Consider the following 24,547-nt stretch of genomic DNA (forward strand, 5'->3'; position numbering starts at 1 on the left):
CTCAGTGTTTATTCGTGATGCTGCGTGTGCTGTTTAGTCCCAAGTCTGTGAACAAACCTTTTCAGTGATGAACTTTAGTAAAATCCCAATAGATCTTTACATCATTTGCACACGGAGGGGACACACGAGCAAAAGCAAGTGAGAGAGGAATATGTTTGTTCTTTGTGTTATTTGTAAAATGCTGAAGTCCCTCACACCTGTATCCTATGCGAATGTTACTCTGGCAGTTATCATTTATCAGTGTCATGCAGCCTGTGTTATTCAGTTGTGTGCTGTATGGGGTGCCAAATAAACCATTGACGAGACCCACATCATGACCCATGAGCATGTAAACAGGTTGATAATGTTTTCAGAATAAAACAACTTTATCCACTTTGCGGCAAACATTAAAATAAGCTTTTAGAATCTATAATCTCCGAATATTTTATTTTACTAATAAACCAGACTCTTGATGTATTGTAGTGTTAAATTGAACACTAAATTACCACTGCACTGAAGTATGGTTAAATAAACAATTAATAATTATACTCAGTCTTAATTCAGTTTGCTAACGTGATAGAAATGTAGCAGCAAAACTTCAAGCAAGCACAGAATGGTCCCATCAGTATACACTTCAGAAAATTGTGCATCATTCATTGAGTGCATGAGTGCACTACTACTTCTGGACTTAAAATATACAACTATGCAGAAATGTTTATCTTCTCTCTTCCATGTTCTACTTAATGGCTGATGTAGCCCCTGTACCAAAACAATTGCACACCCCTGCTCAGTTGAATATGTAAGTCTAATACTGTAAATTGGCAAGCAGATTTCCTTGAATCCCATCAAACACACAAAAATCCCTGCAGTTTGTGAACACACAATTGCTGCATCAAAATGTATAAACGTGCATGATTTTGCAAATCAGTGTTCTAATCTGCACGCTCAGCATTTTGCTGTCATTTTCAGCGAAAGATCATGTGAAAAAAGCAATAAATGTTTTGTACATAAAAAACTGTTATTTACATTGTTTTAGTAGCATTTGAACATTATTTAATATATTTAAAAAATGTGTAATTACGATTCATCTCCACTTTATACAGAGCACCCCCACTATTTTCAGAAGCACCCTCAGTGATTCTGATCTGGAACCAGGCCTGATGGGCGATACAGCAGATTTCCTTTTCAATCCGTAAAGGAAGTAATTCCATCAATTACAAACACTGTCATAATGTTAAGCTTAACTACATATAGAAAGTAACAGTTTGAGCTCTTGTGTGGATGCTTGTCTTTGTGTAAATTTTCTGTGCATTTGTTGGTCATGAAAATTTCTTCATCTAATCATTGCTTGCAGAGCATTTCCAAAATTTAAATCAACCACTGCAGCTGTCACCAGGGACTGCAAATTTACTTCAAAAGTACACATTCATATTACTTTTGTATATTTGAATTTGGCCCATATGAGAAACATTCAGCATGGATGTGTCAAATAGAGCCATGACCAGACAGAGGGCAAAGTCACATCAGACAGACAAGGGCTGGGTTTCCCGAAGCACTAAGTAGAACATTAGTACCACTTAAGTGCTTAAGTACTTAATCTCTAAGGTGTGTTTCACAAAAGCATTATCTAAGTAGTTTGTGAAAACCTTTGTAAATTAACGAGAGCTTTGAACCTATCTTAAGTCCATTAAGACTAGCATAAACGTCTCTTTCTCGCATCTTTCACAGTTCATCACAGACAATAGTACATTTAATAAATTGTATTAATATATTTTGATCATTGGAAAGCCACTGTAAACTATTTCAGAAGATAAAGTGTTGAAAAAAAATCAATAGGCAGTCTCCACATTCTGCACAAGTGACGTGATAGGTCTAAATTTACAAGACACATAATACAGTATAATGTTATATTAACCTTCTTTGATAAGCTTTGATAAAAATTGTAATGGCAGTAGAAAGACGGTATGTTCTTATTAAACAGATTAAGAAACGTATGAGAGTAATGTGACCATGCTGTTTAAAACTTAAATAAATATGACTTAATATATAAATTAAATATGGTTAAGGAAATTAGAGTGAGAGTGTGCAATGAGACATTCCCTCTCTCTCTCTCTCTCTCCCTCCTTCTTCCAATGGCTGGTTCAAATCGACTCACCTATAGTCTTTTTACAAGGCAGGTTTTTTTACAACTCTAACCAGATTATCTATTAATCAAAGGTTTATGAGTAATTCAGTACTGATGTCTGTCATTTTAATCCTGTTCTGTGTGGATTTGTCCAGTTTCCAGACAAAGTAACAAAACTTTAGGTTACATGAGAGCCACTTATGATTCACATTGTGTACACTTACGTTACATGCATTTATTGCGTCACTTTCATGAATCTCTATGATTGAGCATCAATACATCTGAAACTCCGTCTTACTAAAGCCATCATTATTTCTTTAATTAAATTCTGTAATAGTTAATACGTTTCAGGGCCTCGACAAGGTTACACACAACTTCCAATTTTTTCAGTATTTTCACATTATTTTCATTTTGAGAATACAAACTCCTGGACATATTGGCAAAAGTGATCAGAATCTTTGAGCTGGACAGCTCCGGTAAGGAAGCACTTAAGTTTTACTTTATAACTAGTGATCTACGTGCTGGTTTGGGAAACAGGCGTTACTCTATCATAAAATAACAAGCAACGTTAGTTAAGATGATCGTAAAAGCTTAAGTTGCAAAGTTATCGGGAAATCCAGCCAAGATCAGTTGACCTATCAATGAAAAAAGAACAAGAAATGAATGGAGATTTGACACCAATAATTCAACACTAAAAAGACCTACAAAGATAAAGCCATTTAGCAATGTATTTACAGTCAAATCTATTAGGTAAGAGTTTAAATGGGCATCAAGCTATTGCCAGTTCAGTTATTTACCATACACCATAAATTCTGACCTTCTATATACTTTACTAAGCTTGTTGCTATTTCAAGGTATTATTGCTATTTATTGGTGGGGGCTAAAAAGCTCTTTTAATGTTGGCTTTTTACATACAGGTGTCTCCCAAAAACAAGCACTCAATTAATGGAAAATGACGTTTATGAACATGCCTAATTTATTAAATTCACATAACGAGTTTAAAACTAGCTTAATGAGAAACACCTGACAAAAGAACAAACTGCAAATGCAATATTGGCTAATGGCAACTCAGAAACTGTCACATCAAAATTAATTTAATTAGCTAATTTCCTGAAATTAATTATGCTCCAAAAACACTGCATGGCCAAAAGAATGTTGACAACACACCCAGATATGCTTGTTGAACATTCTGTTTCAAAACCATGGGCATTAGGGAGTTGGTCCTTCCTTTTGCTGCTATAACAGCTTCCACTCATCTGGAAAGGCTTTCCACTAGATATTGGAACATGGCTTTGGGCATCTGCTTCCATTCTGATACAAGAGCATCAGTGAGGTCAGATGGGGTTGTTGGGTGATGGGAATGGCTTGCAGTCGACATTTAAATTCACCCCATAGGTGTTCACTGGGGTTCAGGTCTGGGCTTTGTGCAGGTCAGTCAAGTTCTTCCACATCAGACGCAGTAAACCATTTCTTTATAAACCTCGCTTTGTGTAGGGGCATTGACATGTTGGAACAGTTAAGGTATGCCCAACTCAACAAAAAATGTTTGTCAAGGACATTGCATGGCTGTATGCTTGATTTTATGCACCTGTTAGTAATGGATGTAGCTGAAATAGCCAAACCTGTTAATTAGAAAGTGGTGTCCACATACTTGTGTATATTTTGTGTATATTCATCTTAATTAAAGTGAAGAATGTAGGTAGATGTCTTCTTCTCAAGGTGTTAGGAAACATTGCCATAACTGTTAGAAACAAATTTGCCAACAAGTAAGAAATTCGAAAACCTATGAAATATTTTGATGTGTGACAGATTATTAGAAGCTGCATGTTGTGGGTAATTAAACATGAACTGTCTACCGAGTGTACTGCACAGACATGAATGTGTCAGACTTCAGATTGTCTGAAAAAGCAGGTGCTAATGTTTAAAACTGATTTCTGCTGTTTCATCAAGATGATTTTATTTAAAACATTTATTCATTTGGCAGATGCTTTTATCCATTTTTTACAGTTTCACTGTCTTTAAACTTGCTCATCTGGCATTTATTAATGATTAATTAAAGGTTGGACCAACTTAAGAACATTTATTAAATAATCGAGTTTGACGAACCTAACGAAGCCGAGTTAAAATTGCTATAGTACATTCATTTGACCTAATCAAACTAAATTATGTTGGCTTAATTTCATTCAATTACGTGTAAAAACTTTCTATAATTCAAGTAAGTAAGGGTAATGGCTTCATTTTTTTAGTGTATATACCTAATCTAAGACCACCTGCATTCAACTAGTCAAGTACCAAGTACCAGGTTTTATGACGTAACGAAAAAGTATTGGCCATTAAATAGCCCTGTGATGTGTCTTGCAGAGAATTCTTGTTTTAACAGGAAATACGTCAGCACAGGAAAGAAAACTGCGCTTCTCAAACCATTATACAGGGAAACAATGCCATCTTACAGCACTGCCTCATAGAATAGCTTCAACTCCTAACAGGCCATCTTGGCTGCTTTGTGGAGCAACATCCTTGAATAGTATGGAAACAACTAGGACTTCATCAATAATACAACAAAAGCTGTAGCACTTCCGGCCTACCAGTCTAAAACAAACACAATGGCAGTGTTCAAAGAAGCACCTAATGAGCCAACCTTGGTACTGGCACTTCTAAAATCAATGGCTTCAAAGCTGCCCACTCACACACACACCCTGATTAATGAGGCTTTGGGGAGAAATTCATCCCTCCATTATTGTAGATTCAAACACAGGTTATCACCTGTGAGGAGACTGGTTGAGCTAAACCCTAGACTAAACTAAAGGGAGATAAAACTATCCTTTAAATGTACTGAAACCACATAGTAGGCCAAATGGAGGTAGCTATTACTTGATGGTAGATTATAAATCCCATGAGAATAGAAGACTTTGATGTGCTACCATAATGGGAAGAGTTCAGATGAATTCTAAAATGGTAATTTACAGTGCAAAAGCAAAGCAATGTTTAATTGGTGTCTTCTACAGACTGACAAAGATGCTTCCTAGAGATTCCTTTTAATGTCCCCGAGGAACTGACTTGAAAGAAAATATATAAAGTTCTTCAGGTTCCTGCCTGAAATTCGGATCAGACATCAGCCACGAGACCTCAGACTCATTTCAGCACATTAAACATGAACATTGCTAGTATTTAAGTTATTAACTAAACATCTCTTTTTCCTCGATAAATAAAATGCTTCTTGGTTCCGTAAAATGCAATAATTTCCATCGTGACAGGATATTATATTTAATTACAAGAGTCTGTACTAGGATTACTCTAATTCACCTGCAAAAGGTGAAAAGGGGTGTCTCCAGAGATGGAAAAGACATAAAAACTGTGGAGTCTAAGAACTGTTGGCCGTTATATTTTTTGGTGCAGCTAGAATTTAATTGTGCACCCTAACGCAATCCTCTTTGAAAGGCCAGGCACGTTGTGCAATGTCAAAAGCTCATTGCGTTAATTATGACTGAAACTCTTCGCAATCATCAATCAGGGCGTCTGGAGTTCAAGAGTTTTATTGTCACGGTTTATCTGCTTTAATCACCTGTAGTGAAGTGGAAATAAATTAAAAATACATGCTGTGAAGACTAATGACTGGAGTGAGTAGCTTGTGGGTGGGACCACAGAGAGGTGGTGGGAGGTAAACGCCATGTGAACCCCAGTTTTACTCTACTACAGGGAACAGTGTGTTGAAATTAATGTCCAGCACACAACAGACTCCTGGTGTAAATTGACAGGGATGGGGGCTGTTTTACAGCAGTGTACTGTAATTATGATCATTCTGATCCATTTTTGTCTGAAAGAATGCGGTGGCCCATGCAAATTGTGTGTTTTGATGCCGGAAATTGCTCCTTTTCCATTTAACATAATTAGAGTTTGGTCGGAAATCACATCATTTTAAGGAAAAGAGAATTACAGTCACCGATTGGCAAAAGGATTTATGCCTTTCATTACAGGCACTGGTGATAAAGACAAAAGTGAACCTGTTCCTGTAGAAACAGAAATAAAAGTTGGAGCAGAAACATAAAAAAGTGTAAGATCAATGGATTAAGAAAGAGAGAAAGAGAGAGAGAAAGACTGCCAAGAAGGCAGGTGGAAAAAATCTACTGCGCTAAAAAACAGAAGTGTCCAGTCATACTCATTTTTGCTGGATTGGCACAGCAAATCCCACTCTCAAATGACAATTTGAAAAAAAAAACACTACATAGTGGGCAAAATCAAATGTATTACCACATTTTCAACATCCCTTTTTGCACAATATTGATGGGTACATTTGTTTCCTCTCAAAAATTAACATTTTGAACATATTTTGAACAAATTTTGAACAAATTTAACATATTTTATATTTTCTGAATCACATACAATAAGCACTTTTCCATCATTGGGCCAAACAGTTCCGAACATGGGGAGCAATGGTTCCATTAGCATTTCCACTTGAGCACGGTTCAATATGGTTCGATTCCAAACAGTTCCCGGCCTGGAATTCTAAGCACGGTTAGCTAACCGTGCTCAGGACAGAGAAATGTTCTGGTGGAATACCTAGTGATGTGGCGACTCACTATTTGTCACTGTGCAGTCCATTGTAGCCCAGATTTTACAACACCACAGTGAAAATAAAGAAACTGTAACCATGCCAGTGAGTCCGTATTGGTATGGAACGGCTCCACAATGAGGACTGTTTGGCTCAATGGTGGAAAAGCGGCTCATGTGTTCTTATAAATGCCTAAATAAAAAAAGCTGACCTGCCTTATAGAAAGTAATACACCAATTAAACTTAAATGTGTAAAAAGTCTAGTAATGTGAAAAATAAAAACACTAGGGAAAAAAAATTGAACAGTTTAAATATTAAAAAGAGCCTTCCATCGGGGGTGGGGTGAATCAATAAATGTTATTTTGTAGCTAAAGGGAATAGATGACTTTGACCAATCAGAACTTGTCTCACTGAAACAATTTAATTGGCTGAAGTGTAACTGCTATGTCCTTGGAGAGCTTCAGCCATGAAAAGCTTGCCCAGATTCTGAGATGTGAACTCCTTGATAGTTTGGCAGTACGTGTTGATTTGACCTAAAAAGTAGATGGAAACACAAATTTAGAAGGCAAATCATCATTGTTTTCACTGTAGTTTATGAAATAATGGACCCAAAATGTATTTGGACACTTTTGAACACCCATGTTGCACCTAAAAATACCAGCGCATGATTGCATTAGATAAAAAATTTCAAATAAAGCGGCATCTCCAAACAAAGTTAGTTCTTTACTTGAAGCAATGATTGTTTAACCAAAGTTTTAAGCTGTTAAAAAAATAAAATAAAATAAAATTGTTTGTTTAAAAATAAAAAAATAAAAATGCTTGGCATCCCTCCATTACAACCAAGACAAAGACCATGACTGTTGCTTAATGATGCATTTTATTGAATTTAGTAAATAGACTTGCATACAAAGGAACTCTTACATTCAATGGTAGGTACAGATATTAGTTTTAATGCTTGTCTGCTGATTTAAGGCCAGCTTTAACATTTAGCATTAAAAAGTGAAGCAAGAACAAGCCATTTTTGCAATGACTTCTAACAAACTGGTTCCAATGTCATTTTTAGTGGATGTATGAAATCTGTTCCTCCCAGAGATTATTCAGATACGTTTTAATGTTTAAGTACATCTCAATTTGCTTTATTTCTTGTTTTATAGTTTGTAACTGTACACATATTTTTTTGAAATGTTTTGTTGCCTGTGGAACCAAATAGTCTTAATACTTTTTCTCTACATCTCTTCTGCTCTCAATGCTAAATATTATAGCTGGCCTTGAATCAGCAGACAAGCATTAAAACTAATATCTGTACCTACCATTAAATGTTATGAGCTCCTTTGTATGCAAGTTAATTTATTAAATTAAATTGAATTCAGCTTTAAGTGACAGTCATGATCTTTGAAATTGAGGGATGTTTAACATCTTTTAAATTTTTTAAAGAAACACATTTTTCAACAGCTTAAAGGAGCATTCCGTGGTGAATACAAGTTAAGCTCAATTGACAGCATTTGTGGCATAATATTGATTACCACAAAAAATTATTTTGACTTGCCCCTCCTCTAAAATAAATCAAATAAAAATAAATGGAAGTGAACGGGGCCAATCCATAAACTTTAAAATACTCACTATTTCAAAATTATAGCCACAAGACAAACAATATGCGTGTTAACATGATTTTAGTGTGATAAAATCACTTACTAACCTTTTCTGTGTAAAGTTATAGCCAATTTTACAATTTAATTGCCATGATGACGTAATGTCAACAAACCCTAAACCAAAAGGACTGTAAAATTGTCAATTTAAACAATTTTACAGCTCAAAAAATGCAGAAGTTTAAACCCTCAAAATATTGGCCCATTCACTTCCATTTTAAATGCCTTACTGTAACTTAGATTTTTGCTTTTTTTTTTTTTTTTTTTCAAAAAACATTTTGACTAACAAGGCAAAATAATTTTTTGTGGTAATCAACATTATGCAACAAATGCTGTTGATTGAGCTTAACTTGTACTGAACCTGGAATATTTCTTTAAGTCTTTGGTTACGATTAATACAACAATTGCGATTAACAATTTAATTGTCTTTATTGTTCATGTCTCTCACAGTGTAAGCTACACATACACCTTATGAAGTCGTAATTTATTCAGATTAAACTTAAAAACTTAATGTATGATTTCTTTTAGGGCTTGGTAAGCAAATATTACAAAGAGTAGGATGACATGAATAATAATAATATTCAAAATATTATTTTTTTTTTAAATTATACTTGAAATGGACTGGAATCCAGCCAACTTTAATATAATTAAAACCAACTTGCTATAATAAAGGGGAAAAAAAAAAAATAATTAGGACTGTCAATCGACAAAACATTTTAATCAAATAATTACATGATATGCCGATTAATTAATCGAATTAATTGCAATTAATCACATGTCAATATTTATTGAGAAAGGCCCCAAATAAAGATAATTTAGTATTTAATAATTAAAATGATTATAAATATATAATTAATATAATTCAAAGACATACATCATTGTGGCAGATGAATAAAGCATTGATAAGACAATACAAAATGTGGCTTCATAAGTCAATATATTGTCAAATCATTGTGACTGGCCTGCATGAGATACATCACTTTTAGATTGCATGAGCAACTTTACCTAGTTATTCTCATTGTTAACTACTAATTAGGACAATGAAATTCTTGCTTGATTGCAAAAACTTACATATAATCTTCTTAAAGTCTGAAAACATTAAAAATGTAAACAGTATGTTGCTGAGTCAAATGGCGGTGGCATGACGCAGAGGCCAGCAGGCCGAGATAAAAGACGATTTGACCTTTTCCGGGGCACACATATCACCCCCTAAGCTATTTTCACTCAGACAGCGGCTGATCTATAATATACTACCTCTGTAACACATTAAAAACAATTGCTTTGGGGGCCTGGGTAGCTCAGCGAGCAATGATGCTGACTACTACCCCTGGAGTCGCGAATTCGAATCCAGGGTATGCTGTGTGACTCCAGCCAGGCCTCCCAAGCAAGCAAATTGGCCCGTTTGCTAGGGAGGGTACAGTCACATGGGTTACCCTCCTCATGGTCGCGATATAGTGGTTCTCGCTCTCGATGGGGCCCGTGGTAAGTTGTGTGTGGAGATTGCGGGGAATAGCATGAGCCTCCATGGTAACGCGCCCAGCAAGCCACGTGATAAGATGCGCGGGCTGACTGTCTCAGAAGCAGAGGCAACTGAGATTTGTCCTCCACCACCCTGATTGAGGTGAGCAACTGTGCCACCACAAGGACCTAGTGAGCACTGGGGAATTGGGCATGCCAAATTGGGGAGAAAAGGGGAGAAAAAGGGGATAACCCCCCCCCCCCAAAAAAAACTGCTTTAAATCAATCTCTGGCAAGGCCTCCTTAATGTTCCTCATAAATTACACCTCCTCCTTCCCCACCTTCTCAACTCCACAAGAGAGAGAAACAGGATAAGTCCAAAATCTTTTCAGACCCAAATGAGATGAAATGAGGAGGAGATGATTAACGTGATGTTAGGGTGTCTCACATCCCTCACTAGCTGAGATTTGGCAGACACTACCAGGCATTACCAGGCAGACACTAATCATGCACTTAAAGCTAGTCAACACATCTTAAAAGATAGCTGATTTGCCTTTCAGGTTGGCATAGTGATGATACACTTTTGCTTTTGTCAGAAGGAATGGAAGGTACTAGATGATAGGGGTGGGACTTTTTAGGTGCCTCTCGATTCAATTTAGATTTAAGGAATCACAATGAAATTTCAAAAATGTCTCGACACATTTAAATTTCTTAGCAACAGCACAACGGCACAAATCTACCCCCCTACTATGACTGGACTGTTTAGATTGTTTATATCACAAAGGATTTTGTAGTGGTACAGTAGTTCATAGAGACTCAAGATCAAACAGTTGTTTGCAGGAAAGATACATACTGGCGATGAGCAGCGTGTCCATACGTGGAGGTGGTTGAGGAGGCTTGAACATTTTGCTGAGGTCTTCCTCAGGAAGCGGAGGTTCTCCATGGCTCTGTCTCTGGGCGTTCTCCTGTTGACGTCTCTGAATGTACTGTAGACGAACAGACAGTACATGGTTATCCTGAGAACTTCATATCCCTATCCTTTGTCATTAACCTCAGTGCTGCATGAGTTAATGCATTCATTTCCTGAGAAAGAAATTTTAAGATGGCCACGACAGGCCAGAATTGGTGGCGGAAAGAGTAGGGTGATGGTGTATTTAAAGACAGTTTGGGCGGGACATATGAAAGGGCTTGTCCCTTTTTTTATATGGCCAATAGGCTTTAGTTATGTCACAGTCATGAACCATGCAATACTTGCTAAATGGTATTAGAGGGAGGGACATTCAGGACCAAAACCTGTGTAGTGCAAGATGAGTCGTCAACATTTTCGGTCCGTTTTCCCGGAAGAGAAAGACTTTATATTTTAAATGTGAATATCTGCTAAATGTAAAAAAAATGAACTTTTAAGAGTACACTAGCTTATAGATTCCTTCAAATCTAACAGACATGGACTAACAGTCACAAAAGTCTCATTTTGATTTCACGGGGTCTTTAAAATCAGGAAGGTTACTGGTAGAGCGAGAGATACAATTAAATGAAAGGATTATAACCTTTATGCATGAAGCAAACGGTTACTTCCAATGACATCTAATTAACCATTTAACTAATCACAGATATAGCAATTACATTATTTTGTGTTTTAAAAAGTCTACTTGTTCTTTCTTACTGTAAACTTTGACTTCTTGAGTTATTGTGTTAAACAGCAATCAATCATGTTTTCCACATCAAGAATTTGATTTTCTGCATCAGAATTTTATTTAACGTCTCATTGTATGAAGTTCCAAATGAGAGAGTCCTCTGCAAAAACTGAGTGGAATTTTAGGATTTATTTTTTAGAAAATCTGAAATGAAAGAAATGAGTAAATACAGAGAGATCCACATTGTTGCTACAGTATCAGAGGAATTCGGGAGGTCACATGTACATTCAATCAATCATTAAGTTCAGGGCATCAGAGTCCAGCATTGAGCAAGGCCATTACCACCTCTTCTCTCTCGTCTCATCCAGACCTTGATACACAGCTACTCAATAAATCTCTTTTAACTTCACTGACTTTATAGAGTCAGACAGGCCGATTCTGACCGATGCCAGTGATTGCCTTGGCTGGTTGCATGGCACAAAAACTCCAGACACTCTTGCATCAGAAGAATTTGTAGCCTTATATTTGAGACAGACAGTTCTTTAATGTGGGTGAATCTCACAAACAATCAAAATAAAAAATACCTATTTTAGCCTACTTTAGGAACACTGGGATTGTTTTTGCATTGTGACATTATTTGGTAACACTTCACAGTAAGGTTGTAGTCATTAACATTAGTTAACACTAGTAAATATGAATGAAATACGAAGAATGAATAAAACTTGTGCAACATTTATTAATCTTGGTAAATGATAATTTCTACATAGACTAACACATTTTTTACCTTGAAAGTTTGTAAGTTATTTAATGCATTATGAACTAACAATGAGCAATACTATATTTGTGTATATTTACAAATATACACTAAACGCTAAAACTGTCAGGCCATTTTATTTTTTCTAACGCAACAAAAATACCAATAACTCTCATATGAGAAGACTGTGCACCCTGTGTTTTCGAAACAAAGCTTTGATTATAGCCATAGAGCTAATTCCTGGGTTTCGGGTGGCAATGTTTCATCAACTACAACTGTATCATAATTATATCTTATATAGAGAAGAGTAAAGCATCAAGCCTCATCAGATGCTCATTCAGTGAGAGTCCCTTATTGTGATCTTTGTAGTGGCAACCTGTTTTCCTGCGAGTAGACATTACACAGCAAAGCTACGATTAACAGTGATTAGCATTTAACATTCTGAGACTCTCAGCCTAAGAAACTGCTGAAAAAAAAAAAAAACTTGACAAAAAATTACTTTTTTCTTATTTTTCTGATTTGACAATATATATCTCAGGGTGTAAATAAGGTACCTCAGAAAAACTAGTATCCAGTCATGTCACCTGTAGCTGAGTAAAATTTTGTGTTGTTACGACAAAGCAATCAAAAGTTATAGCATTACAAAAATAATTTATCTAGTGTCCAAAAACGTCTCCAAGTGACCAAAAGCCTCTCCGAACAAATAAAACATAATAATTGTACATAAGAACTAATTATACAACGACTAAAGGTATGCTCTCTCTCCAAAGCATGCAGGCATGAGTAACGAGATTTCATTCAGATCCACTCAAGTGTCATTTGAGCCATCACTGAGTCGGTGCCATCTCCTGGTGGCCATATGTAATTAGCGGGAACAATGCTCTTTGCCCATATCTGATTGACTTCCACATCTGGTTGCAGTGATCTTAATCCTAATACAATTGGTTTAGCGTTCCATGATGCTGGACAACATACTACATAATTTCCAATTAAGTCATCTTATCCAGAAAGGCTAATGTGTTTTTAGCCTGATAGCACATTATGTGCTGTATGCACATTGTGCGCCATGTGGATTATCTAATGATTTTATTAATTTTTTTAAGTTATAAGCAAAAACACAGCATAAAAGCAACACCCATTTACATGTAACATGAATCTCAAAGACATATACTTAGCTATTACTCGCTATATTTTTGTCTGAGTAAAACAAATAGGCTGGTTGTATTCTACTCTTTGACATATGACACATGGCTATTTGATCAGTTTGACGTTTTTACCGATTACAATATTATGTGCAGTGCAAACTTAATACATTATCAAAATGGAACACTTCTGATTTGTCTGCAAATTTCAAAGCACTTGTTCAGTTTTGGTCATAATGCCTACATGCATTGTAAAGTACAGCTTCTAAGCTTTAAAACGGTACCTATTTTGTGTTGGTCAAAACTGTAGTTATTCATATTTTAATAATATTTTTTTTTCTCTGCAGGCCCGCCTGCATCAGAGCTTAAAGGGTTAAAAGCATGAGAACTCTCATGCAATCCCTCTTTATCAGCCACACAGTTATGTCATGAAAGGTACAGTATCTGCACAGGTACAGCTTTCACATGACAGAAGGCTAACTGAATTAGCGTGCACCATCCATTATTTTTAAAATGAACAAACATTACTTCTGCCAAATGAATAAATGTAAATGAACTTAAATACATAATTGGCAAAAAATGTTGGAATCTACTACATAAATCATAGCAATTTAGGCCATAACCACACAATTGAGAATACAAAGACTGCATTGCTGTGAGGAGGGTTGGGACACGTTTAGACAGTCTCTAAACGAAAAGAGAGGTGTAGTCATTCAACGTTTACCTGATGTTTCTGTTGCTGTTGCTTGCTGAGACTGCGGCAGTAGTTGTTGTACTTGACAATGTCCTGACTCATGTCATCCACCCGGTCCATCAACATCTGCAAGCTCTTCTCCAGGTGACTACTGCAGAGGAATGACATTTATGTCATTTGTACACTAGAATTGATCAACAGATATCTGATAACTTGTACAGTACACAAGTACATTAATTCCAGGTATGGCACCCTGTGCAGACACTTTGGGTTAAGCCTCAAAGCCACATTTGGGATGTCTGGGAAAATCTTTATTTTACAGGTCATCCCTAACATATACTACCAGTTCAAATTTGTACCAACTACCTTAAAGGGAAAATTCACCCAAAAATGAAAATGTCATCATCCTTTACTCACCATCATGCCGTTCCAAACTCCATATGACATTCTTTCTTATGTAGAGCACACAAGGAAACATTTTGAACAATGTTGACAGTCTTCCTTCTATACAACAAAAGTGAATAGCGACTGAGGTTGTCAGTTCCTAACATTCTGCCTAACAATGTTTTTATTTATTTATTTTTTTTTTTTTTTTACAGAAGTCATAGAGGTTTGTAACGAGATGAGGGTGAGTACAATGTGAGAAAAATCCATTAAGATGATCTTTTGAAATTCCCCAAATATGTGGAACTTATTGGAATTTTAAATGATCAAGGCATATGGCCATCAACACCGTAACACAGACAGATGGTGATAACATGGATTCCTCATTAATAATTCATTTTACATGAAGAACATTTGCATGTATCATACGATACACAAATTAGGTCCCATTCTAAATGTTGTAGAATGATAAGCATATTTTATGGCAGGACAACAGCCCATAGGACTAGGACCATGATGTGTGAAATGTCTTCAAAAGCAGTTTATCTGTTCTTGGTAAACTCCATTATCAATGAATTAGCCTCACTAGCATGTTCCATTAATCTTGTAGAAAAATGCTAGACTTATATGGGGAAGAGAGATCCCAGGGGTGCTTGCAAACCAGGAGCAGCTCTGTCACACGTGAACATGTATACCCTTGTGCACATCCACATATATCTCCAACGGTATGTGAGTGGACATTTATAGATTTATGTTAACAACAAGTAATCTTGTAAGGTCTCTGTGCAACAACACAAAAATAAATTTCGTACCACAATTAGAAGATGGAAATCCAGCTTAAAGCAGCTTAAGATGGTAGCTGTGTTTTGGATCATGGTAGCTGGTTTTTAACTGGTCTAACCTGGTAATTACCTGGTCCAAGCTGGGTGACCAGCAGGTGAGGAGTTGGCTGGGCTGGTAGACCATTTTGGATGAGCAACAAATGAGCTACCTTGTTCCTAAAAAAACACCTTGATCTGGAATTAACTTGATTTTTCAATAAGGAAATGGCTTTTATATATTTTTTTTTTAATGTGGTTTGCTGGTCTTAGCTGGTTTAACTCATCTCCCAGCCTTGCTAAGCAGGCCATTAGCTGATTAAGCTGGTCAGTTGATGTACAGGCCTAACCAGAAGACAAATGCCCAAAAACCCTCTGAAACCATCAAACCATACTAGCTTGACCAGTGGAAACCAGTTTAGTGGCCAGCATAGACCAGCAAACCACCTTAGACTGGTTTAAGCCTATTCCCCAGGCAGGGATAGCATGGAAATAGATCTCAACAGCTAGTTCGCCATGGCCGACCAAAAGAGAACATTTACAGAACATATACTGTTATAGAAATAATGTAATCTACACTAATCGATGCCAAAACTGAGTCTGTAAAGGGATGTTGTGAAAGGGAGGAGGCTGTCTGAACACTTAAATAAAACCCTTTTTGACAAAAGCCAGATACAGCTGCTTAGCAAAATGTTGGATTACACCTGCTACAAGATGGTGACATTTCAGCAGTGCAGCGGCAAACCGTAAACACACCTCGCACTACACTAAAAATGGAGTATGACCCAAAGGCCTGCGGATTCTCAAAGAACGCAAATTCGGATTAGGGTTGATGACTGTAAAAACTACATTAAACAACAAAGATGTCACAACTTGAGGAAACATGCTCTTTGTATATTTGGAGAGTGTGTAAACCACAGCCTAACTGGACTAAGAACAACATAAAATAAATAAAATAACCTACAGTGAACTTTTATTTTTTATTTATCTGCCCCTACATGGCAAGTTATAGAGTTTGCTGGCTCTGCAGGTATTTGCAACAAAGCAAGCTTGTGGAGGGTGAAAGCGAGAAAAGAGAAAGAGGGGATGTGTGTGTGTGTGGCCCTGAAAGCAGTTTTTAATGTTTCTGAAGGGACTTTCTGTGGAGGCGTGCCAGCTCTGATGAATGAGGGCACGCATCCCTGTATGACCTCCATCTTTTACCAACCACCTCATTATTCAGAGTCCAATGAGCTCCATGGATCGTCCTCTCTCCATGCTATTTGGATCTCACATACACACACACACACACACACACACACACACTCTACTGTATATACCCGCATACAAACACACACACCCACAAACAAACACAGTACAACCTCGCATACACACACACACACACACACACACCAAAATACAGTACACATGCCTACAGCACACAATTACATAAAAATGTGTGTGTATGTGTATACACACACACATTTGTGTGTATTTTTATGTAAGTGCGCGCCAGCTCTGATGCAATTAATTATGTCCCCAGACTGTAATACGGAATACTCCTTTTATCTAAACAATTCAAGCTTGTAGTACCACCTGGTTTCTCCAGGGGGCAGTAAGAGGAACTCCTTGTATAGGCAACAAGCAGGTTAAACAGACAGAAAAAAACAACACTTACCGAAGGCAGACAACACAAGATGAGAACACGTTCTTGTGTTCAAACACAGCTTGATGGAGCGCAAATCCGAAAGCAGGGACCTCAATACTTGTTTTTCTAAGTTTCAAACTTCGTTTAACTTGACACAGCGACCTAAAACCGTACGTTTATGATGCGACGCAACCGAGATGGTCCAAAAGCATCCGTTTGACAAAGGTGTACACTGACATGTTCTTAATACTTGTGCGACCTTCGGGACATTTTTGTCTTTTTATTTTTGTTTTGTGTTAATGCCAATGGCATAAATTTTGCCAAAGGTGTGTATTTTGGGGGGAATTTTGATATTTTCAACCTCAGTTGCTATAATACATCAATAATACACTGTGTACACAAAATAGTTACACTCAGGACCTTAAGGAAAAAAATTTCCCCACTGAACCCCATTAAAACTGCAATATTTGATCTCAGTGCCATTAAAGTATAAATTAATGAATTCTATGATATTATGCTTTCATTACGGAGCCCTGGCATCAAAATTAAAAAATGTTATATTTTCCACCAGATGGCACCATTTTTCTCATGTTTAGCCTATGGAGCAAATACATGCTTTTTTTCCATTTTCTGTTTGCTGTATTATAGAGCACTGCAGGCCAACTGAATAAATGATGCAGCTAAAATTGTGTGGGTGTGTTGGTATGGATGTCAGAGTGTGTTTTGTGTGTGTGTGTGTGTGTGTGTGTGTGTGTGTGTGTGTGTGTGTGAAAAACAACAGTGGCATTTTGTAAACAAACTGGAATTTAAAGAGTTAAAATCCTGAAAATGAATGAATATTTGGTAGTTATGATCAGGACTGATGTTGGTTAAAAAGTCAGTGATATTTTTATGGCAGTTTTCTGACGTGGACATTTTTGTCCTCTAAGGTACTGAGTGCGAGTTGTTTTTTTTGTTTTTTTAAATCTGACAATGCACAAAAAATAATAATGCATCAAAATCAATGTTGTTGCTAATCATTGACATATTCCAGACTGTGATAATCTCCCCCCCCCCCCAAAAAATTCCCCTTCAGTGCCACTGAATGGTAGAGCAGGAAAAATTGTCAGAGCATTCGAGTATGTTGTTTCCTCCACATTGGCAGATGAATGCGCTTTCTGGAACCAATAATGGAACCAGAAATCATGAAAAAATGTTCCAATCATTAAAAAATGGTTCTCAGTTCCTAACCCTATAGAGTAAATACCTACAAATACACACATGCAGTATATATTCACATTCACAAGTCTACAGTACACACCCACATACAAATGCACACACAGCTAGAGTATACACCCACATACACAGTTGATATATAAACTCACAGATACAAACCTACAGTGTACATTCACATACACATACCTATGGTCCAAAAGTAACTTTTTGGCACTGGCCTGCTCTGCGAATGGCAGGTGAATTGAGAAAATGTATTGGCCATAAATATTTATTTGGCCATGAAACTGTATTTTGCATTATTTTTATTAAACATTATTGGTTTAGACAATGGCATTATTTTGCTGTTTTTCCTGACAAATGACAAATCCAAACTGCACCTGACACAAAAATTTGAAAAACCATAGTGATATTATTTCTCATATTTTGGTGCTTAGTGCGAGGACTATTCCACATAGGAGTTGTCATAGGAGAAAAAAAGGCATCCTAGATAAACTTGATGGTGAATCTCCCATTGTGTTAAAAGTTAGAATATGTGCAAGTTATGAAAATTACCGATGTTGTCTTCACTAGATGGGTTGTCCTTGATTTGATTCCCTCATGTTATGTTTTACATCAGCAAGGTTAAGTCTATCATTCTTACAATTATATTTATCATATGTATTATGTTCCTTGTAAAGTTACTGATGCCAAATGGCCAGTAGCTCCATTAGATGTACAGTTAAATGTTATTGTTAATTTTGGATTCGACACTCATATACTTTACAATAAATATATACAAAAGCTAATTATATTAATTATATTATAGACTACTACATACACGCATATATATATATATATATATATATATATAAACATTTTAACCTTTAAGGAACTCTACAAAGGGATGATTTGTCAGATTAAGCTAATTTCATGAGAAAATGTAATCCCCCCCACCCCCACACACACACACACATTTCTCACTCTGTCTCAAAAACAGACAAACAAACAAATCAAAACAAATCTCTGCTGATCTAAAATTGTCTTCATAAATAAACCACTAGTGACTGTGGTCTCAAATGAGTCAGTGAATATTATTAACATCCCCTGAAAACAGTTAGAAGTTGTTTATCTTCTTATTTGATTAGGAAGGAAAACAACTTCCATGACGGTAAATGGAACCTTTAAGAAAGTCGAGCGGCAGACAGGGGAATGCAGTGTCCCAGTCAAAGGAGCTGCAGAAGAAAGGTGACTCATTAAAATCACACATTTCTATTTTGGAGCATTATTGACGGAAGGTCTAGGTCATCAGGACTCATGGTGTGCCAAGACAGCATAAGACAACACGCACCGGCCAAAACATACAAAGAACAAGTATGAAGCCTAAAATAATGTTAACCAATTATCGAACATATGACAGTAACAAAGCACAGACAAGGAGAACTACAGACAATGGTGGAGAACTTGTGCTTTGGGAAAGCAATTATGGCAAAGCGACAGATTTGACAGAGGCGTTCTGAAAGGGAGGCTGAGCCTTAGGCCAGAAACATACTTTCCGAAAGTATTCGTATGCAGATGCAAGCGCATTGCCAATTTGTGGTGCGGTTGAACATACATAACGTGTGTTGTTGCTTTACTGTAGCGGTAACAAACCCCAGCACTCAAGGGGCAATAGAATTACCTTCAAAAGTCTGTGTCATTTAACTGTATGTTTTATTATTCAGGTATGTTGCTATGAATATATTGACTTTACCTTACTTGCTCAGCAATATACTCTTCAAACTGTTGCTCTGCCATGAATGTAGTTGGCTAAAAGAGAAAACTCACCATAGAAGCGGACAGCTCACACTAATGTCAGCTATACCACCACTAGTGACAATGTTGTTGTGTTATGAATTGTGGTCCAACACATTTTGGAATGCAACAACGCACAAAACTGAGCTTGAGTAGCTAGAAGTGTCTGCGATCCAACACGTCCTTGCGTAGAGATAGTTTCAGCCTTTACATTGTTTCCTAATGAGACATTGCATGACAAGTTTATTAAATAAAATTTGTGTTTTAAATATCGGACTCATGTATGAAGCACTCTGAGAAAATGACACACAAAAATATTTTCATGGCTAGCCCATATGCCTTGCTTAAAATAAATCAAATAAATTGTGCCCTTTCAAAAGTAGAATTGTTTTTACTATTATAATGTATAATGACATAAATTGAATTCAAATTGGTGAATTACACAGAAAAAGAGATGAGTTTGCAGCACTGAATGACGAAAGACTTGGTGTACTCTAAAAGGCTGGCAGAGAAAAACAAAAAAACATTGTGGGCTCAAAAACACCACATTTTCTACAAGACCAACAACGCTGTTTTGTTATTGGAGTCAACCAGAGTGATGAATGGTTGGATTTATGTGGAGGAAATGATCAGAGGAGCCCGCTCTCGTTCCTGGCCAATCAAAGGGAGGCTTCAGGCCAAATGTGTCCAGATCATTGAGTAGAGTCAATGAAGTCCAATGAAACAGTCTGGGATGGTACATCATGGAGTTCAGTGGTTTGGGGAGCCACATTGAGGCCAGATGGAACTCTAACACCACAACACTGACAGCCATGATGGATCTGGTGCAATCCAAAGGGGGATGATTTTGCGTGTAGATTAAGCAACAACTCCTACCCATGAGCCCCATCCTGGGTACCCAAGCTTTGAGCAACAACAAAGAAGAAGAAACTCTGTGCGTAAGTTTGCAGGGGGGTTGTTTCAGAGAGAGGTGATATACAGAATGTACGCACGTCTAAATCACTGTGGTTACCAAAGACGTTGCAGTGGATCTGGACTACCCCCTGCTACACACTCAAACACATTCTTTCAAGGGAGCCAGAGAACCAGGGTGCCCAGAACATGAGAGTGAGAGAACAAAATAATGAAAGGAATTGAAAAGGGTTAGCACTGGACCCTTCAGAGAGCTGAGCTCATTTTAAATAGGGGCTGCAGACACCCCTGAATAACAGATTCCCACATACCCACCCAAATCACCTCCTTACGCCAAAGTACTGCAAAACTCATAATTCTTTTTCTTTTAGCTAAAAAAAAAAAGTGCCATTCAATTTAACCCCCAGATGAGGAAAGCTGGGTTGAAGTGAAAGCAAGGATGTGAGGGAGAAAGAGAGCAAGAGGAAAGACATGGAGGTACTGTATTGTGTTAGTGAAACTTCAGTGGCTCAGTGTTTGCTTTGGTTTCTATGGTAACACCAGACTGCAAAGAGATAACTTAAACAGATGTGGAGAAAGCGCAGGGAAGGAGGGAGAAAATAAGAAAAAGAAAAAAAAAAAAAATCTGGAAAAATAACAAAACAGAAAAGCCACCAATAAATCCGCCTTGTCTGCGAGTGCTTTTCTGGTATTTCGTTTTTTAAAGAGTTTTTTTAACTGAGATATATATATATATATATATATATAAATAAAATTAAAAAATATCAGTGTAAACACGAAGAATGGTCTGGTATGTGACGTGCTAAATCAGTGAAAAACTATATTTAAACAGCTTTTTTTTTTTCTTTATCATTATACTATACTATAAATGTAGTTTAGGTCTCATAATAATTGAGACACTACATTGAATATTTATACTTTTCAAAATTAATTTGTCACATCACAGGACCATTTAAAGGTGAAGTGTGTAATTTCTGTACCACTAGCAGCACCAAACGGAATTGCAAAAATAATTATTGCTTTCAAAGAGGTTTCCCCAAAGACTCCCCCCTCCATCTGTCACTGGGAAAGGAGGTATTTTAAAATGTAAAAGATGACATACTTTAAGTAAACTGCAGAAAGCGAAAAGGTGATTAAAATGGTTAAAAAAAAACAAACAAAAAAACATTGTGACCTAAGGCTTCTAAGGCCCCCTTTATGCCTGGCATTAACATGCGTTTCATATCTTGATAGTATCTGGATGTTCTTTAGCTGGATTGTATTTACACCTTGCAGACAAATGCGTCTACACTTACCCACGCAAAATGAAAAAAGCTACTTATATATATCAGAGGCTGCGGTAACTGTAAAATTTAAAAAACATCGATGGATAATTCAAATGCTTTCCATCACTTTGACAGTTAAATAATAAGGTATCTCTACTTTAGAAACGTTTCCACAGTAAAGGATGCTAAGTGTGATTAGAAAACAGATCAGGAGAGAGGCGTGAGTGGGGATTTAAGGAAAGATACGAGAGATTCCAAGTGTATTCCTATGGAATAATTAACTGCGTGACAGAATTGCAAAACGCAGTGTCTGTTGTGTTTTTCACATTGCGATGGGAGAATAAATAAAAAAAATCCAAGAACCTGCATCACAATGCTTGAACAATGGATGACTGTCGTGCAACCTCATTACATAAATAATAATTTGTGTAGTTGTATCCCAATAACGAAAATGCATTTGCACAATGACTCGGGTGCATTTACACCTGGCATTTAAAGTGGTCAAGTGCTATCTGATTGCAATCCAATACGGTGATTGCAATCCAATCACCGAAAATGCATGTTAATGCCAGGTGAAAATGGGGACTCAAAACTATATTTCCATTTTATATTCATATACATTTTTACCTAGAATTTTTACCTAAGGATGTTGAAAAATAATGTTGTCAACAACCACTGTGCATGTGTAAATGCATTTTGGCTGTGTGTGTGTGTCTGTGTGCACCTCTAAATTCAGAGAGGGAGTTAATTATGAATGTATTCTTTCAAGTCCTAAGCAGTGCGACAAAGGTTCTTCCTTTCATCTAGAAAAACTAAATCTGGCAGGCCAAATTACAAGAGACAAATTAAAAAGATAAAATTCCCTTTCTAGTCAGCCGAGAGAGACCTTCAAACCCTCTTGGACCTTTGACAATTCAAAAAGCATCATCTCAACCATAGCTGCTCATAAAATAATTAATAGATTAAAATGATAATTGGAAACTCAAACCTCTCCTTCCTTCACCAACCGATTCTTAAAAGCTGTGCATGGCAAGTGAATTTAAATTAAGAAATATGTGAAATGTTGATAGCATAAGATGTATTGTCTCATCTGTTAGATCACTGAGGGCCCACCGTGACAAACAGGGGAACTGAAAAGAAAATTGACCAGCACGATCTATTCAAAACCATTTTTTATAACCTGAGCTGGCTCCGCTTGAAAGCGCTCATGATATTAACATCAATGTCTTATTTTGCTTTGCAACGGAGAAAGCAGCTTATACAAAGCAGAACAGCATGAAACAAGTTTACAGTAATAAAACCATACATAACCATATACAATCAATGTGGCAAAATGGGATTTTCATTGCAGTGCAAGGAAGTGATGATGTGGGCTATGTTTCAACACATTTGTCCTGAGAGATAAAAGACTAGCTTCTATCACAATCAAGAGTACAGTCACTTATGAACTGTCATGTTTCGAAAGCTCACTTCAAGTTCAAGAGGTAAAAGACCTGAGGACTGTGAACACCCTTTACTGTTTCAGAGTTATCAAAAGCATTTTTCTCAGATTTCATTTCAGAAAGTCTAGCTTGAAAGACGTTAAAAGCAGACGCCCTGTAGGAACAAACCTGGGCAGCACTGACCTCTACATTAGTCCTCATCACAGATGATGAGTTACTGCTCATTAGGGCTGCAATTATTTTGATAACAGATTAATCTAACGATTATTAGAACGATTTTTCGACTATTCTGCGATTATTGCGACGATTAATCATTCGCTCTTAACCAAATATTCAGCTTGTGCCCTGAATTAAAATGATGTATTAAACGTGCTTACTAACAATAAAGAGGACAAAATCATCTTTTAAAAATATCTCTAAATGACATTCACTTAATTAAAGGGAAAAATACTTAATGTAATTCAGTAAAGAAATTCACTGCAAAAATCCTACTGTTATCAAGTGTTTTTGTTTTTCTAGTGTCTTGTTTTCCATTTAAAATAGTCTAAAAATCCCTAAAGAGAATGTATCTTAAATATAAGTGTATTTTGTACATAAATGTATTTTGTCATTTGGTTATACTTCTGCGAGTGCAGTAAAGACAAAATACACTTATATTCAAGATCTATTCTCTAAAAGCAAGTCTAAATATCTTATATGCTGCTTCTCGGGTGAATGCATCTTTTTTTAAAGGATTTTAAGACATTTTAAAATATTTGTATTTTTAATATTATATTCAACATTCTCAGAAAACAATTTTTTTCTTCTGCAGTATAGCTGCTAAAGTAAATGTACATTGTTTTAAAGGAGTTTTAGATATTTATATTGGAAAACAAGCCAAAGCAAAAACAAATCAAAAACATTTTTGTTCACTTCAATCCATTTTTAACTCACAAAAAAAACCCTCTCTCTTATTAATAAAGCAGCGTATTGCCAATTTTCTTCACAATAAGAAATGTACAGTGATATATATTATGATTCAATAAGTCGCAAGCAATCATGTTATAATCTAGCTGCATTAAGCGTGCATGCTCGATGGATGAGCATCCCTGCGACAGAGTGTTCATCAGCCGGGTGCAGTTTCAATCTCTCCC

At 36.6% G+C, this 24,547-nt stretch overlaps 1 protein-coding gene across 4 annotated transcripts in view; it reads right to left on the reverse strand.

Annotated features, from left to right (window-relative positions):
• Positions 1 to 3,811: 3,811 nt before the first annotated feature.
• Positions 3,812 to 24,547, reverse strand: part of LOC127425433 (eukaryotic translation initiation factor 3 subunit H-B) — a 101,106-nt gene continuing 80,370 nt past the window's right edge. The window contains exons 5-7 of one of the 4 annotated variants that reach the window (XM_051671453.1): positions 14,012 to 14,132; positions 10,611 to 10,743; positions 3,812 to 7,186 (exon numbers count right to left, since the gene is read on the reverse strand). In XM_051671453.1, coding sequence (XP_051527413.1) covers positions 7,074 to 7,186; positions 10,611 to 10,743; positions 14,012 to 14,132 — 367 coding nt within the window. In that variant the 3' untranslated portion in view covers positions 3,812 to 7,073. The remainder of the gene's footprint in view (positions 7,187 to 10,610; positions 10,744 to 14,011; positions 14,133 to 24,547) is intronic. The other 3 variants (XM_051671450.1, XM_051671452.1, XM_051671451.1) reach the window with 3 other exon arrangements.

Source organism: Myxocyprinus asiaticus, chromosome 34 (assembly GCF_019703515.2).
Source record: "Myxocyprinus asiaticus isolate MX2 ecotype Aquarium Trade chromosome 34, UBuf_Myxa_2, whole genome shotgun sequence".
Classification (NCBI taxonomy): Eukaryota; Metazoa; Chordata; class Actinopteri; order Cypriniformes; family Catostomidae; genus Myxocyprinus; species Myxocyprinus asiaticus.